Source organism: Furipterus horrens, unplaced genomic scaffold (assembly GCF_987537825.1).
Source record: "Furipterus horrens unplaced genomic scaffold, mFurHor1.1.pri manual_scaffold_3, whole genome shotgun sequence".
Classification (NCBI taxonomy): Eukaryota; Metazoa; Chordata; class Mammalia; order Chiroptera; family Furipteridae; genus Furipterus; species Furipterus horrens.
Window position 1 is genome coordinate 159,336,110 of NW_028327173.1, and position 17,072 is coordinate 159,353,181.

A 17,072-nucleotide genomic window follows, 5' to 3' on the forward strand; every position below is an offset into this window, starting at 1 on the left:
TGAAAAGGGGGAAGGGATTTGAAAATACAAATTGGTATTTACAAAAGAGTCACAGGGATGTAAAGTACAGCGAGGGAATATAGTCAACAATAATCTAGTAACTATGTGTGGTACCAGGTGGGTACTGGAAATACTGGGAGAAACTCTTTGATTATCTAACCACTATGCTGCAGATCTGAAACAAATACAAAATAGGACTATTGATAAGTGTAAACTCTAACGGAAAAATAAAATTAAAAAATAAGATTTTCTACTATCAAAAACATAGCCAATAATACCAAATTACCAAGTAATTTTTAAGTAGGAGGTAATTTTTTAAGTGCTTTCATTTTAAGACTTGGATGTGAAGAATTTTAACATCACAGCCTTTCCCAATAAATTCTCTAGGTTATACCAATACAACCAATGGAAGAAAATGTAACCTTTCAAGCTATTAAGTGGTCAAGTAGCAGGATGTTAAATGGCTACTACCAATCATTTAAGAGATTAGGATCTCTCCAAATAGCCAACATAAACTTTCGCCAATGCAGTTTTAGAGTCCTCCTGGCAAATGTCTGGCCCTAAAAGAAGGGGCCTCTAAACACAGAAGAGACATGCAGCCATGGATCTAATCCATTACACCTTCAAAGATATTTATGTAACATACATAACCTGTGTAATACATGTTTTAAAGCCTAGAGTGGTACAAGGCATGACAGTGCACAAGAGGCCTGCAGATACTTAGTGATTTAACTTCTCTAGGTCTCTATATCCCCCTCCACAAAATGGGGGTGAGTCCCTTCTGTGGAAAAGACTGATAAAGAGATTACGTAGAAAGCATTGCCTTATACCTGGAGCATAGGAAGTACTCAACAAATCAGTTAGCATTGCTAGGAAAAGAAGAGTATTTCAGTTATCTTGCCCCTAAACTAATAGGCTTGTTCCTTTAAACAGCATTTCAAACAGCACTAGGATTTCTCCCAAAACAATTTACAACAAAAGTAGAATATCAGAGTGCATTTTATTGTAGGGAGTGGGAGGCAGGGACACAATAACACTTACTTATCCAGTTTCTGACATTGAGGAAACTTTGCTCATTTGTCAGATCAAAAAGCAGAAGAAACCCCATAGCATCTCTGAAGAATGCTGTTGTCAAGCTTCGAAACCTAGGAACATAAAGCAGATTGATCACCAAGAACCACAGCCCCACTCTTGAAATATAAAGCTACCAGCAGTGCCTCCGCCTCTCACAATAGTTCATCAATAACAAATTAGATGTTTAATGACATGCCATTGTTTCTAATAACTCCACATTATACATGCATATTATAGCTCTTAGTTGTATAAGATTTAGTTAAGTATGCTATTATAAATGACACTTTAACAGTATAAAATTCTGAGTATATCAATGATATTAGGTATCTTACAAAATATAGTAAATAGCTATCTAGAGCAAGAAAGGATATTTGAAATATAGCTAGATTTTTTAAATGCCAACAATTATCAAAATTTATACTTGCAATATTCTTTTAAAATAAAAACAACCTGCATAAATGTGAAATTTTAAAAATTAGATAATATTCCAAAAGTGTATGAGACAGTTATTTATCACCTATATAAGTTTATGTTAATAGACCATGCAACTTGAAAACCCAGCCTGCCAGACAGGGATGACAAGAACTAGTTCATGATCCCTTTGTCACACCTAAGAATTCATTATCCAATTAGGAGTTAATTAGACCAAAACAATGGTGCTTGCTGTGTATACTTTCCTTGTCCTGTGAAGCTTGGCTTGACCTGACACTACAATGTGTTTTATGTCTTTCTATTTTCAATCGCTATAGCAATCTTTTATCTCTGTTGAACCATTTATTTGGCTTTAAGGTGGTAGTAGGAATGACTTAGTCCCCATTCTTTCTCGGTACTCTCTCTTCCAAGGCTTTATCCTGCTGCCTTCCTCCTTGCTCCCTCTAACAGTTTCCTCTTACTTTGCCTTCATGCAAAGCCTGCAACCGACCAACATAGGCTCCAGGGAAGAAAATACTGGTACGTATTTGTCATCTAATACCCTATTTTAAGTTTTCTCAAATATTTCTAATCAATGTTTTTACAAAAATAGTCCTTATTTTTTAGAGATACATACCAAAATACTTACAAATAAAATAATCTGATATTTAGAATTTGCTTGGAAGTAATTTGGGAGAGGGGCTAGAAATGAGGAATATACATAAAATAAGATTTCCTACAACTTAATGACTATTGAAACTGGGAAGTGAATATACAAGTTCATTATATATACTATCCTCTCTATATACATGAAATTTTCCATAATAAAAAGATTTTAAAAATTCCTTCAAGGAACCTGTGAGAAAAAAACAGAAACTTTAGCTAACTAAAAGCAACTTTACATCAAGATTTCATGTGATTTATTTTGGTCAAGCAACTTCTGACTATATGAGTTAATTCCAACCAAATTTCCCACTAGGCTTCAACAATCTGGTAAGAATAATACATATGTCCAACTCTGAAGCTTTTTTGTGGCTAAGTAGCAAAAGTCAGTGGAGAAAAGTATATAAACCTTTTTAAAAATGAAGAAGAAAAAAAAAGAAGTCCCTAAGTAAATCGGTCCATTTTGAAAAGGATTAATTTTCCTTTGACCTTGTATGAAATCAAGCCACTGTTATCAACTCAGACTGATAAATTTACTGCTAATTTGGCAGCATGTCTTATCCATGTGCAAATCCACTAATCAGCCAGCCTTTTCCTGCTCAGGTCACTGTCTGAGAAGTATAGCTGCTTTTCCCTTTCCTCCAGTAAGGAGCATGTAACTGAAGATCTCATACCTCTCCTGCCCTGCTGTGTCCCATAGCTGCAGGTGGATTCTCTGGCCTCTCCCAATGGCTCCATCTGGCCCATTGGCTCTGTATACCTAAAACAGCAAAATAAAAGAGAAAAAGAGAACTGCTGGGACCAGGGAACTCTTCTTACTATTCTATTCAGTGCAACTCTAGCAAAAACTTCTAAAGAAAATCTCATTTGGAATATAACCTTGTCTGGATTTTATTCCAAATAACTGCCTTTGAATAATACAATAATTTACATTAAAATATACATTATATATTTCATAAATATATTATTAAATATATAAATAATGCATAATTTCAAAGTTTCCTTAGGTCACTTATTTCAAGTAATATTACCTTTCTATGACTTTCCCCCATCCTATCTTTAAAAAGCACTCTTAAAACAATTTCATAGAAAGTACCTCTGAAAATCTCTTTCTCCATAAAAGTAATGGGAAGACTGGCACAAATCGTCAAAATCAACTTTTTCAAAATTCTCCATATCAGTAAAAACAATAAGCTTCATGATGCTTTAAGTTATCCTATTCTCATTGCCCTCTCCCCAGCTCCACAATCTGTAGTCCTGAACATCAACAGATACATGATTACAATAGTTGTGAAAACCATCAGTACAGCAGCCTCTGCAGGCAGTGGAAGCAAAACAGGTGCGGAGCTGCCCCCAAATTCTCATCCCCAGAGAACTGAAAGCTGCCTACAAAGCTCCATTCCCAAGGCTTGTCTTGACTCAGAGCTTGCTCTATGAGAATAACCCTATACCTTGGGCATTGGTGAAAGCAGCAAGTATTTAACATCACAGCTATCAAAGGCAAATACCAGTTGGGACCAACAAAAATCTAACCAGAAGACTTAAAACATAAAAACAGGAAATGAGATGTCCATCAGGATATTTGAAAAGCTATAAAATATTCCTTGGTACCTATTAGACCATGCTTATGTGTAGGGCTGTACATATGCCCAGGAAAGACCTGAAATGGCCCTAATCCCTACCTCTGACTGGCCTGGAGGCTTTTCTTAAGAATGAAGTAAAGGCTAAGGCAGACTTATAAACCACAGGAGCATTAAGCACATGTCACAACACACACAAACACACAATCCCTCAGAAAAGATGAGAGACTTTCTGGTTTAAAGAATTTAAGAAATGCTCTGTACACTCATTAGCTGACCACTAAGTTAACTGAGCAGAAAGACTTCTGGAACCGCACATAGCAAAGAACACACTTTACAGAATTAGCCCAAGAATGTCACTGAACAAACAAAGAGCAACATAAATAAATAAACAAACAAGCAAACAAAAAATTTTAAAAAGAAACTCTCAGAGAGGGAAGAAGTCTGATTTCTAGAGTGGCCAAATTATTTTTTTGATTATTTATTTATTTATTTTTAGAGAGAGGGGAAGGAAGGGAGAAAGAGAGGGAGAGAAACACCCATCAGTTGCCTCTCACACACCCCCCACTGGGGACCTGGCCCTTAACCCAGGCATGTACCCTGACTGGGAATCAAACTGGCAACATTTCAGTTCACAGGCCAGCACTCAACCCACTGAGCCCTGCCAGCCAGGGATCACATTATATTATTTTAAATGTCTAGTTTTCAACAAAAGTTATGAGACACACAAAGAAACAAGAAAATATGGTTTATACACTGGGAAAAAAAGCAACATAAAGAAACCATTCTTGAGGAAGCCTAGGTAGCAACCTATGGAAACCATTCTTGAGGGAGCCCAGGTGTTGATCTTACTAAACAAAGACTTTAAATCAGCAAGTATAAATATGTTCAAAGAACTAAAGAAAATTATGTCTAAAGAATTAAAGCAAAGTATGAAAATAATGCCCTACTGAATCCAGAAGGTCAATACAGAGATAGATAGTTTTAAAATTAGCATACTATAGATATTTTACTATATAGATAACAATACAGTATTCATCAGAGGGGCTCAAGAGCAGACCTAAACTGGCAGAAGTAATAATCACTGAATTTGAAGATCAATTGAGATGATTATCTAGTTTAGGGCACAGAAGGAAAATAATGAAGAAAAATTAAGAGGTTCAGAAACCTATGAGACACCACCAAACATACCAATGTATGCATACTGGAAATCCTATATAGAGAGGAGGGATAGAAAGAGACAGAAAAAATATTTGAAGAATAATAGGCAAAAAATCTCCCAAATTTAATGAAAAATATTCATTCGTACATTCCAAAATTCAGCAAACTCTAGGAAAGATAAAATCATAAAAATTAACTAGATACATAATCATCAAACTGTTAAAATCCAAAGACAAAGAGAGAATCTTAAAAAAAAGAAATGCTCAGAGAGGGGAGAAATCTGATTTCTAAAGTTACCACAAGTATCACAATAGAACTAAAAGCTGATTTGTCATCAAAAACAATCAAAGCCAAAGGCATTAGAATGACATAATTAAAGTGGTAATACAAAGAGAAAAAAAAAAAGACTATCAAGCAAGAATTCTGGATCCAGCAATACTATTCTTTAAAATTGAAAGAGAAATTAAGATATCCCAGATAAACAAAAACAGGAAATTGATCACTAGCAGACCTGCCCTATAAAAAATAATAAAGGCAGTGATTCAGATTGAGATGAAAGAACATTAGGCAGTACTTTAAATCATAAACAAATAAGGAGCACCAGCAGAGCTAACTACATAGGTAATTATAAAAGACAGTGTAAATGTATTTTTGTAACTCTTTTCTTTCATCTGATTAAAACAAAACAGCATATGTCCTGACTGGTGTGGCTCAATTGTTTAGGCATCATCTCACAAAGCATAAGATCACTGGTTTGATTCCTGTCAAGGCACATGCCAGGCTTATGGGTTTGGTCTCTAGTTGGGGTGCATACAAGAGGCAACCAGTGTTTCTCTCACACACTGATGTTTCTCTCCCTCTCTTTCTCCCTCCCTTCTCCTCTCTCTAAAACAAATAAATAAAATCTAAAAACATTAAAAATAAAGAAACTACAACAGCATAAAGTAATAATTATAAATTTGTGTTGATGGGTACACAGTGTATGAAGATGTAATTTGTATGATAGTAATAGTTTGGCGCCCTGGCTGGTTTAGCTCAGTGGATTGAGCGTCGGCCTGCGAGCTAAGTGTCGCTGGTTCGATCTTCCAGTCAGGGTACATCAGAGAAGGAAAACTCTGATTCCAAAAAACCTCCGCTGCCTTGCAGCATACCTCTTCAGGGGAAAGGCTAAGGGAGTAAACCCCGACAGAAAATCCGGAGCTGGAGTCCCTAAGGCGGTTTGACGTTGTAGTCAACACCGGCAACTCCTGCAGCGCACCTGAACCCAAGCTGTACCAACTCCGTCTTTCCCTTGGACCCTTCAGCTGTGAAGAGAGGGGGGGTCTGCTGCATGGGCAACAGCAGACCCTCCATATTACCCTGCCCAGGCTCTGTAGCTTCAGCGTCATCACAAGATGTCGATTCAACACGGGAGGAGACAGATACCATGTCACTCCCGAGTCGGACTGCACAGCCATTCTCGGCGGTGCAGATAGACTCTTAAGAAGCTACACCATCGTCTCTCGAGACGGACGGCTGCCGACGGGGAATAGTTTGGCTCAGTGGATTGAGCGTCGGCCTGCGAGCTAAGTGTCGCTGGTTCGATCTTCCAGTCAGGGCACATCAGAGAAGGAAAACTCTGACTCCAAAAAAACCTCCGCTGCCTTGCGGCATACCTCTTCAGGGGAAAGGCTAAGGGAGTAAACCCCGACAGAAAATCCGGAGCCGGAGTCCCTAAGGCGGTTCGACGTTGTAGTCAACACCGGCAACTCCTGCGGCGCACCTGAAGCCAAGCTGTATTGACTCCGTCTTTCCCTTGGACCCTTCAGCTGCGAAGAGAGGGGGGGTCTGCTGCATGGGCAACAGCAGACCCTCCATATCACCCTGCCCAGGCTCTGTAGCTTCAGCTTCACTGGAGAGGACACTCCAGCGTCATCACAAGATGTCGATTCAACACGGGAGGAGACAGATACCGTGTCACTCCCGAGTTGGACTGCACAGCCATTCTCGGCGGTGCAGATAGACTCTTAAGAAGCTACACCATCGTCTCTCGAGACGGACGGCTGCCGACGAATAGTGTAAAGGAAGGAGTAGAAAATGAAGCCATATAAAAGCACAGTTTTATAAGGGGGCTAAATGGTAATAGAAAAAAATACAATAAAGATTAAAATTTTAAAAAGCAGTGCTTTCTGCAATATTGAAATTAAATTGAAAAATAAATTATTTTAAAATTACATTGGTATTAATCTAAACTATACCATTAAAATTAAGATAACTGTAATTCCCAGGGGAACTATTAAGAAAATAACTAAAATATATAAAATATAAAGTAAATACTTCCAGCCAAGATGGAGTCCTAGACAGATACACTGCATCTCCCTCCACAACTAAGAAGGAATAGAACTACCTCAAAACTAGAGACAACCAGAAGTTCCAGAAAATCGACCTGCATGGAAGTCTAACAAACAAAGATATAAAGAAGAAAAAGTCATCCAGACAGGTAGGAGGGGCAGAGTTGGGGCGGAGAGGATGCGGTGTAGTGGCGGCAGCAGAGGTGGCAGCAGGAGGCTGCCAGAAAGTGCAGTCACACATTATAAAAAGTCAGGAGGGACACCTGGGGAGCACTCCCAGCACCAGACCAGATCACGCAGCACATGGTCCCAGCGCTGGGGAAAATAAAGTGGCATTGGTTCTGATTGTACAAACCAGTAGGGGTTGAGGCAGAGGAAGAAACAGCTGGTCTCTCAGCAGAGTCCACTTGTTTAAAGAGCCCCCACAGTCCTAGAATGTCCACAGACCCACCCACTCTGGGAACAACAGCCAGGGCAACAGCTAGAGAGGCGCCAATCCTATACAAAGTGGGAGAACTGCCTGGAAAAGGGGCAAGTGCTGAGTAAGTGACATTGTTCCCTCTCAGACCCCTCCCCCATGTACAGCACCACAAGGTGGTGAAACAGGTTGCCCTGTACTGCCAAGAAAATCTAAGGCTCCGCCCCTGACAACATAAAAGGAGCAACACCTCTACCTAAGACACAAAGGCAAACAAACACAGGAGCCAATCAAGATGAGGAGACAGAGAAGTATGGCCCAAAAGGGGGAATGCATCAAGGTTTCAGTGGGAGAACTAAGCGACAAGGAGATAGCCAACCTAACAAATGAGGAGATAGCCAACCTAACAGATGCAGAGTTCAATACACTAATGATAAAGATGCTCACAGGCTTGAGAGATATGCTTAAGTACAGCAAACACATAAGGGAAGAAGTCAAGGCTATGCTAAATGAAACGAAGGAAAATCCACACAAAACCAATGGTGAAGGGAGAGAAACCAGAGTTCAAATCAATTATTTGGAATATAAGGAAGAAAAAAAAAAGCCAACCATTACAGAATGAGGAAATAAGAATTGAAAAAAATGAAGAGAGGCTTAGGAACCTCTGGGACAACTTTAAACATGCCAACATCCAAACCATAAGGGTGCCAGAAAGAGAAGAGGAAGAGCAAGAAATTGCAAACTTATGTGAGAAAATAATGAAGAAAAACTCCCCGTATCTGGTGAAGGAAATAGACCTACAAGTCCAGGAAGCACAGAGAGTCCCAAACAAGCTAGACCCAAAAAGGACCACACCAAGACACATCGTAATTAAAAAGCCACAGGTTAAAGATAAAGAGAGAATCTTAAAAGTAACAAGAGAAAAGCAGAGAGTTGCCTACAAAGGGGTTCCTATAAGACTGTCAGCTGATTTCTCAAAAGAAACTTTGCAGGCAGGAAGGAACTGCAAGAAGTATTCAAGGTGATGAAAAGCAAGGACTTACAACCAAGATTACTCTATGCAGCAAAGCTGTCATTTAGAATGGAAGGGCAGATGAAGTGTTTCCAAGACAAGGTAAAGCTAAAGAAGCTCATCATCACCAAGCTATTATTATATGAAATGTCCATACAGAGTGGATTAGTGGCTAGGGTGAGGAAAAATGGGGAATTACTGCAACAAGGTATGAGTTTTCTTTCTGGGGTGATGAAGTGTTTGAAAATTAAATAGTGGTGATGGTTGCATAACTGTAAATTACACACTAAAAACTAAATATCACTGAATCATACAATTTAAATGGGTGGATTTTATGTTATGTGAATTATATATCAATAAAACTATTTCTTAAAAGGAAGATTATAAAATGGGAATAAATAAATATAATCATATACATAGATCTACTAGTCATATGTCAATACTGAAACTTTCATAAAGACCCCAATTTTACTCAGTGGGTCTGAATCTCTATAAGGCTTTCTAGTAATGACAGAAAAGACCTAGAGTGGGTAGAAGGAAATGAATGCTTCTATCCTGGAAGCCAGATATCCTGTGTGTTTCCCAGGTAGTACATGTTCCATGGAACGGTCTTTGTCACTGATCTCCTGACCACTCCTTGACATGTTTCGTGTTAACAGTCAGTTTTTAGCAAGAAAGGTAGTTCATGGAAAAAGCCATCTTCATTTCTCTGCAACTCTGACACAGTGACCTGCTTCCTTCCCCTCCACCAATACTTTAGTTTGTGGTCCTTTATAAAGGAGAGAGAGAGAAAGAGATGTCCAGGCAAGATGGAGGTGTAGGTACATATGCTTTGCCTCCTCACGCAACCATAGAAAAAATTACAATGAGATCTCAAAAACAAATAACAACCAGACCTGTCAGAAAATCAAGCTATATGGAAGTTCAACAACCAAAGATTTAAAGAAGCCGCATTCATCCAGATCGGTAGAGGGAGCAGAGTCATGGAGATGGGGCAGAGAGGCAGTGTGGTTCCAACAAGCAGTGGCAGTGGTGGTGGTGGCAGAACAGAAGGTGCTACATTTACATGTAGTGGCTAAGTCAGGAGGGATACCTTGGGAGCAAGCAATCCCATCCCCAGGCCAAACCGCACAGCCCATGGTTCCAGCACCAGGAAGATAAACCTACATCTGGCTGTAAAATCCAGTGGGGGTAGGGGTAGCATAAGAAACTGCTGGATTTTCACTGCTTAAAGGGCCTGCATAGTCTTAGAATGTATGTAAACCCCAGGGCAGCATCTGGAAGGGTACCAATCGCATATGGGAAGTGGGTGATGAAGTGACTGGAAACAGGGCTAGTACTGGGAAAATCACCTAAAACCAGGCAGTGACATTGTCTCCTCTCAGAGCCCCCCACCGCACACAGAGCCACAGAGCAGTGAAGCAGGTTGCCCCACCCTGGCAATTACACAAGGCTCTGCCCCACACCATTTACAGGTGCCTTTGCAACACAGGCCATGCTGCTAAGACAGGGAATCAAAGCAGTTCTACCTAATACACAGAAACAAACACAGGGAGTCTACCAAATCAACGAGGCAAAGAAATGTGGCCCAAATGAAAGAACAGAAAAAAATCCCCCCAAAAAGAACTAAATGAAACAGAGATAGCCAACCTATCAGTTGTAAAGTTCAAAACATTGATGATCAGAAGGCTCAGAGAACTCATAGAGGATGGCAAATAAAGAAAGAAATAGTGAAATAAAGAAAAATACACAGAATTGACAGGAAAGGGAAGGAAGCTGAGATTCAAATCAATGATTTGGAACAAAAGGAAGAAATAAACATTCAACCAGAAGAGTAAGAAGAAGAAAGAATGCAACAAAACCAGGAGAGGATTAGGAACCACTGGGACAACTTTAAACCTAGTAACATCCGCACCATACGGGTGCCAGAAGGAGAAGAGTAAGAAATTAAAAACTTAGTTGAAAAAATAATGAAAGACAACTTCCCTAATTTGGTGAGGAAATTGACATACAAGTCCAGAAAGCACAGAGAGTTCCAAACAAGACTGATGCAAAGAGGCCCACTCCAAGACAGATCATAATTAAAATGCCAAAGGTTAAAGATAAAGAGAGAACTTTTAAAGCATCAAGAGAAAAGAAGAGAATTACCTACAAAGGAGTTCCCATAAGACTATCAACTGATTTCTCAAAAGAAAATTCGCAGGCAAGAAGGGGCTGGCATGGGATATTCAAAGTGATGAAAAGCATAGACCTACAACTTAAATTACTCTATCCAGCAAAGCTATAATTTAGAATGGAAGGCCAGATAAAGTGCTACCCAGACAATGTAAAGCTAAAGGAGCTCATCATCACCAAGCCATTAGTACATGAAATGTTAAAGGGACTTATTTAAGAAAAAGAAGATCAAAACTATGAACATTAAAATGACAACAAACTCACAAGTATCAACAACTGAATCTAAAAAACAAGCACAAAGTAAGCAAACAACCAGAACAGGAACAGAATTAAAGGTGTGGAGATCATTTGGAGGGTTATCAGCTAGGGGGGGCGGGGGGAGAGGATGGAGGAAATGTTGCAGGGATTAAGAAGCATAATTGGTAGGAAAAAAATAGACAGAGGGGTGTTAAAAACAGTACAGGAGAGGGAGAAGCCAAGGAACTTACACGCACGACCCATGGACATGAACTAAGTTGGGGAGTGCTGGAGGGAAGGGCAGAGGAGGGCAAAGGGGAAAAACTGGGACAACAGCAACAGTATAATCAATAAAATATACTTTTAAAAAAAAAGAGCCTCCTCCCTTATCATTCTGCACAACTTTTGCTCCCTTTGATACTTCAAGATCAACACGCAGTACAAGCAGCCCCACTCCTTCCAACCTCGCCCTCCTGGTAACTCCATTTGGGGTTGCTGAGGCCTTAGTTAAGAGAAAAAGTCATTAAGAATGATATCTAAGATGGAAGAAATAGCCAACAAAACAGGGACACAAGGGACAGGATGGTTTGTAGGCCTCATAACAAAGGTATATAAATAACTTTGTGGAGTTCAGAGGGAAGACACAAGCCAAAAAGGTAACAAGGGGGAATTTAAAAGAATCTTCACTTTTACGTTATCTGCTTGGTTGTATATCAAGGGTCCCTCAGAACAGCCTTTTAAATCAGACTGCCGAGGTGAACATAACAATACACGTTCATATGTACCCTTTAATTTTAGATTCCAACCTTTGTCCTCCTAGTTCCTACAAAGTAAACTAAACAGACAGGTAAATGTGGACTCAGAGATTATATTCTTATACAGAAAGATATAGAACTTACCACTCTCTTTTCCCTGAAATCAATGCCCACTGTTGTGATAAATTTGGAGTTAAATTTACCATCTGTATACTGGTAAAGTACACTAGTCTTCCCTACTCCGGAGTCTCCCAAAGCTAAAAACTTGATGAGGTAATCATAGTCTCCATCAGACATAATGAAGAACTCAGTGGTTCACCTGCAAAAAACAAATACATATTTACTAAATATCCATTAGAAAATATTAAAATTCACCATGATAAGAGACACTTTAATATCCAGGTCAATACATACTTCTATGTAACACCTATATGCCTAAGGGTTCTGTGAGGAGAGGATTAGATATTTTTCATTGCTCCCAAGATCCTAATAATTTGCTAGAAGAGATGCTACTGAAATAGTAAATAACTAGCAGTTTAGTTTAAATTTAACATACATATTATAGTACTGTTAAGACAAAAATTCCAAATGGGAATGATAATCCGATGCAATCATTGTCTTATATGCAGATCATATAGAACAAAAATTAACAAAGGAACAAAAATTAACAAAGAAACAAAAGAGAAAGGAGAATGTTACAGGAATAATAATAATCCTTAGAGCACAAGTGGTTTCAATTCCTCACAGCCCCTTCTTTTTCAGAGTCGCTGGACCTTGGCTTTCCTCTCTTTTTACTTGGACATCTAGGCAATTTCATTTATGCTATTCGTTTTTGCATGTCATAATTCCTTCAAAGATAATGCTATATTTACAAGTAAAATTTGGCTTGTAGCATATGAATGTACTATTATTATTATTATATGCTATATATGAAACCAGACTTCTCTGGACTATCATTGCTCACCTGGGGACTCCAGATCTGAGCGATCGCTGCGCAGAGACCATAGTCCCACCGCACCCGGATAGGCTCACTTACCTACACTTGGTATTCTAACCAGAAATCCTGCCAGTTAAGCTCTTCGATGCTGGCTAACACAGAAGTCCACTTTGGAAAAGAAAAATTCTTGTTTTAACCAGCAAGACCTAACCATGCTTTTTTTTTTTTTTTTCATCCTTTGCAATCAGCACTTTTCATGATTTCTTTAGTACCCTCTAGATTCAAACTATTCAAAATTTCAGTCTGACTAAAATTGTGGTCTGTCTCCAGGGAACGCTTCTTTTTATCCTTCCATTTCTAATGCCAATAAATCCTCCTGAAAATTAGAAATATAATCAGCTATCTCATTACCACTGATAACAACTCTACCTGCCCATTCAAACACACATATTCACCGATCCACACACACCTCAGATTCCCTACATTAGGTGCTGCTGATTTTCCTCTCATCGCCCCCTTCCACCCAGCTCCATGCCCAGCAACTTCACCACAATTCTCCATACATCCTACAGGATTGTTTCCATAGATCCATAAAATTAATAAAAACTCTGTCATGGACATTTATCAGTTTTGAAGGTTGCCTCCCCTACCCCATCCTCAATTTGGTGACTCACTTTATGCTCAAAAGTCCTGATTGCTGAGACTCAAGAGCCACTGCCATGTACTTCCTCAGAAGGCCTGAGTGCAGATCTGTGACTTCACATTTGATATAGTAGGTCAGGTGATAAGGGCAGAGCCTATACAAACATTCATAATTCTATTTACACACTATAAAGGCTGACACTTTACAATGATGGCTTTCCTAAGTTATAGCTTCTGTATTCACAGGTGTATGTTGCCAGTATTAATGGTGTATAACAAAATTCTTCTCCAGAAGATGACCACTTGGGTACAAATAGATATTCTAGCATGTCATATCAAAACATCTCCTTTGGCTCCAACTTATTCAGAAATAAGAGCTAAGAATTGAAAAAGCATGTCCAGACAATGTTTAATCATTTGGGTGGTTCCCCTCAAAATAAATGAGGAAACAGAAAGCAACTCTAAATTCTGTAATGACATTGATGCCAAAAGACACTGTGGCTGCCTTATTTCCTCTTTACATTTAATTTGAAAAAAAGTTGGTCATTTTTAACACTACGTTTTTATATCATTTAAGGTACAAGAGAAAATGCTGTCCTCAATGGCATCACTATTCTACAATTATCTAAGCCCACCTTACTGGAATTTAAAAACTGATGGAACTATCTCTGTTGCATCAAAAGTTAATGTGTTTAGTTATCATGGGAGAAGAATCACACATGTAAGCGTATAAATTATCTTTGCGGGTTTTATTTTCTATTCATGTTGATAGCAATACCTAAGAGTTTATTCCCAAACCAAGCCATCATAAAGTATTAACAAACCAAATATTATAACTGAAGGTATAGCTACCACCCTCAATATTAATCACAGTTTGCACTCTTCAGACTGCACTTTTAGACAATGGTCTGCCTTGTTGATCTGAAAATAAATGCTCAGACCTTTCATTCTCTGTGTTCAGTCTCCTAAAGGATAAAACAGAACCCAAAAAGGTTAACTCATCTGCACAATCAGGAATATAGGTCTCCTAACTCCAAGCCCAATGTCCATTCTAGCCCAAACTGTGGGTCTATTACTCACATTTTTACAAATGCATGTTGGGCTTAAAAGCAACTAGGTACGATATCATACAAGGCAGCTTAACACATGACCTCTGAAGCCAAACATGGGTTGAATCCCATGTTTCCCACAAAGAAGCTATTTAAATGTCTTTAAGCCTTGTATTTCATGTTTCCATTTTATGAAAAAGATCATCTACACTACCTCACAGCGTTGTTCTAAGGACTGAACGGACTATTTTTTGCAGAGTGCCCAGCACCATACTCGGTATATCCTGAGTCCTCAGTAAATGTTAGCTCACTCTTTTCTCCTCATTACGGACAGATCAGGCTGGCCCTGAAGACCTGGAACAATTTCTGAAATTGCCACTGGGAAACTTAAAACATAACTTATAGCACAAAAGACTGCTGACTGTCTCAGAGCAGGTTGCTAAGTTAACAAAGATCGCTTTCAAACATTCTTTTTTGGCCGCTTCACACCATTTTTAATTCATTTTAAATAGATATGTTGATTTCAAAAGAGTTATGACCAGCTTAAAAGCAGATTCAAATTTGTATAAAACACAGCAATCCATTTTAACAAGCTCATACTTGTTCAAAAGAGTTTGAATGGTTCATACTAGCTCAGAGTGAAAGAACTGAGTTAAGAAGTTCTACCTATAAAACCATCTCTGACCGATCTAAAACCACTGTGGCTAAAACCAGATATATTTAACCAAAATTATTTGGGTCTGCTTTCAATAGCTCAAATTGCTTTGGGCTGGTTTTAGCTCACGCTAGTAAGTTTAGATCTGGACAAGCAGGTTCTGACTAGCTTACAGAAGGTTTCATTGATTCAAAGTATATTTTACGGAATCAAGCTAGTGCTGACCAATTAAATCTATCTCCAATCAGGTCATACTTGCTCTAATTTTATCAAACTGCTTGTAACTACTTCAAGTCACCTATAAAATGTGGTTTTTACTAGCTCAAAACAGTCCAAATTAACTGATCAGATATTGAAACGGTTCAAGACTAGATATGTAACATAATTAGAAGCACCCAAGGCAATGCTGAACCAACAGACTTAAATTTTTACTTATAATCACTTCAGCTGTAATCAGTCTGAACCAAAACACTTATCTCCACCACAGTGTGGTTTCTTCCTACACTTGAGCAGCTTGCCCGTGTTAGAATACAGTATGTGGCTGGGAGAAAGGAGCACTGGCAGAGGAGGATACAATGAAGGACGGGAAACGTGTGGTGAGTGACACGGGCTTCCTTGGTTGAGCAGCCACCTCAGGGACCTGGCAGCAAAACATGAACCCATAATCCAACAATAAAATAGAGAGTTCAGTTAGGAAACACTTAGCAAATTAGGAGACTATGCAGTATTTGTCCTAAATTGGCCACAGTGACCAGCCTGGTCTGGGTTAGCAGAGACCAGAATTCTGCAGAGTAAGGAAGCGTCAAGGACCTAAAAGGAATCAGGGAACAGGCAAGTCTTCAAATGATAATGAGGATTTTTCAGGGTTTGGGCAGGGTGTTAGTGGTGACAGGCTCCTTATCTTGCAGTCCAGATAGTCAGATCCTGCAACTCATGGAATTATTCCATCTTTCAGCAGAAAATAATCCTAATCCATAGCAAACCCCAAACCCACTCTGCAGTGTCATATGTGGCTGTCTCGCCACTGCTTGTCACCCTAAGTGAAGGTAACTTAATGTTAAGGTTCTCCTGCTGGTAGGTTTTCATATAGGACCAGCTTCATATAAAAAATTATTTTTGTTTCTTCTTTTTTGTCACTCGAGTCCTAAGTATTGTTTTGAGGCTTTGTTTGTTTTGTTTTGTTTCCAGAAAGAAATGACTACTCACCAAATATGTAAATAACATAAATTATAATTTTTTTAATCCTCGCCAGAGGATGTTTATTGATCCTAGAGAGAGGAAAGGAGGGAGAGATGGAAATATCAATTTAATAGAGAAACATCCATCAGTTGTCTCCCATATATGCCCTGACTGGGGGTCAAACCTACAACCCAGGTAACATACATTATTTTTTATACCAGCATTTTAGAACAGAGAGGGAAACAGTAAAAACACAGTGCAGAATCTGACATGTGGGGCACCCAAATAACATTTTGTGCATACCATTTCCAGTAATTACTACACCCTGTTAATGCTAAAAATTGGGTCAGAGCCTCGGTCTGATGCCCATGTGTCAAGCACTTCGTAAGTGTTAGTGTAACCATCCTCATCCCAGCCCTAGAGGCAGATGGTTCACACCATACATACTTCTTCCTTCAGAAGGATCTTGGTGCCATTCTGGCACAGATGCCACAAAGAGGGGATGAGTAACTGGGTCTCGGGCAGTCTATCTAACATGTTAGCATGGGCTCACCTCTAACATATTGTTGAAAGACAGAAAACATGGAGGTTAAGAGCATGGACTCTAAAACCAAATTACCTGGATGTGAATCCAGTCATGTACCTTTGGAAATTTTAATCTCTTTTGCCTCAGGTTCCTCATCTGTAAAATGGAAATGCTACCTCATTGTATTAATTCTAATGTGCATACTCTTTTTTATTTTAACTTCTTCAAAATTGGAGTGGATCTTACATTTCCCAAACTTACAACCCAT

The 17,072-nt window shown here is 39.0% G+C and overlaps 1 protein-coding gene across 6 annotated transcripts in view; it reads right to left on the bottom strand.

Annotated features, from left to right (window-relative positions):
- Positions 1-17,072, bottom strand: part of RAB27A (RAB27A, member RAS oncogene family) — a 70,254-nt gene that overhangs the window by 15,916 nt on the left and 37,266 nt on the right. For 5 of the 6 annotated variants that reach the window (XM_090270630.1, XM_090270628.1, XM_090270626.1 and 2 more), the window contains 3 exons: positions 11,961-12,135; positions 2,823-2,908; positions 1,042-1,145 (listed from right to left, as the gene is read on the bottom strand). In XM_090270630.1, the coding sequence (XP_090126756.1) occupies positions 1,042-1,145; positions 2,823-2,908; positions 11,961-12,113 (343 nt within the window). In that variant the 5' untranslated portion in view covers positions 12,114-12,135. Of the gene's footprint in view, positions 1-1,041; positions 1,146-2,822; positions 2,909-11,960; positions 12,136-13,427; positions 13,490-17,072 lie in introns of those variants that run through there. The other variant, XM_090270629.1, reaches the window with a different exon arrangement.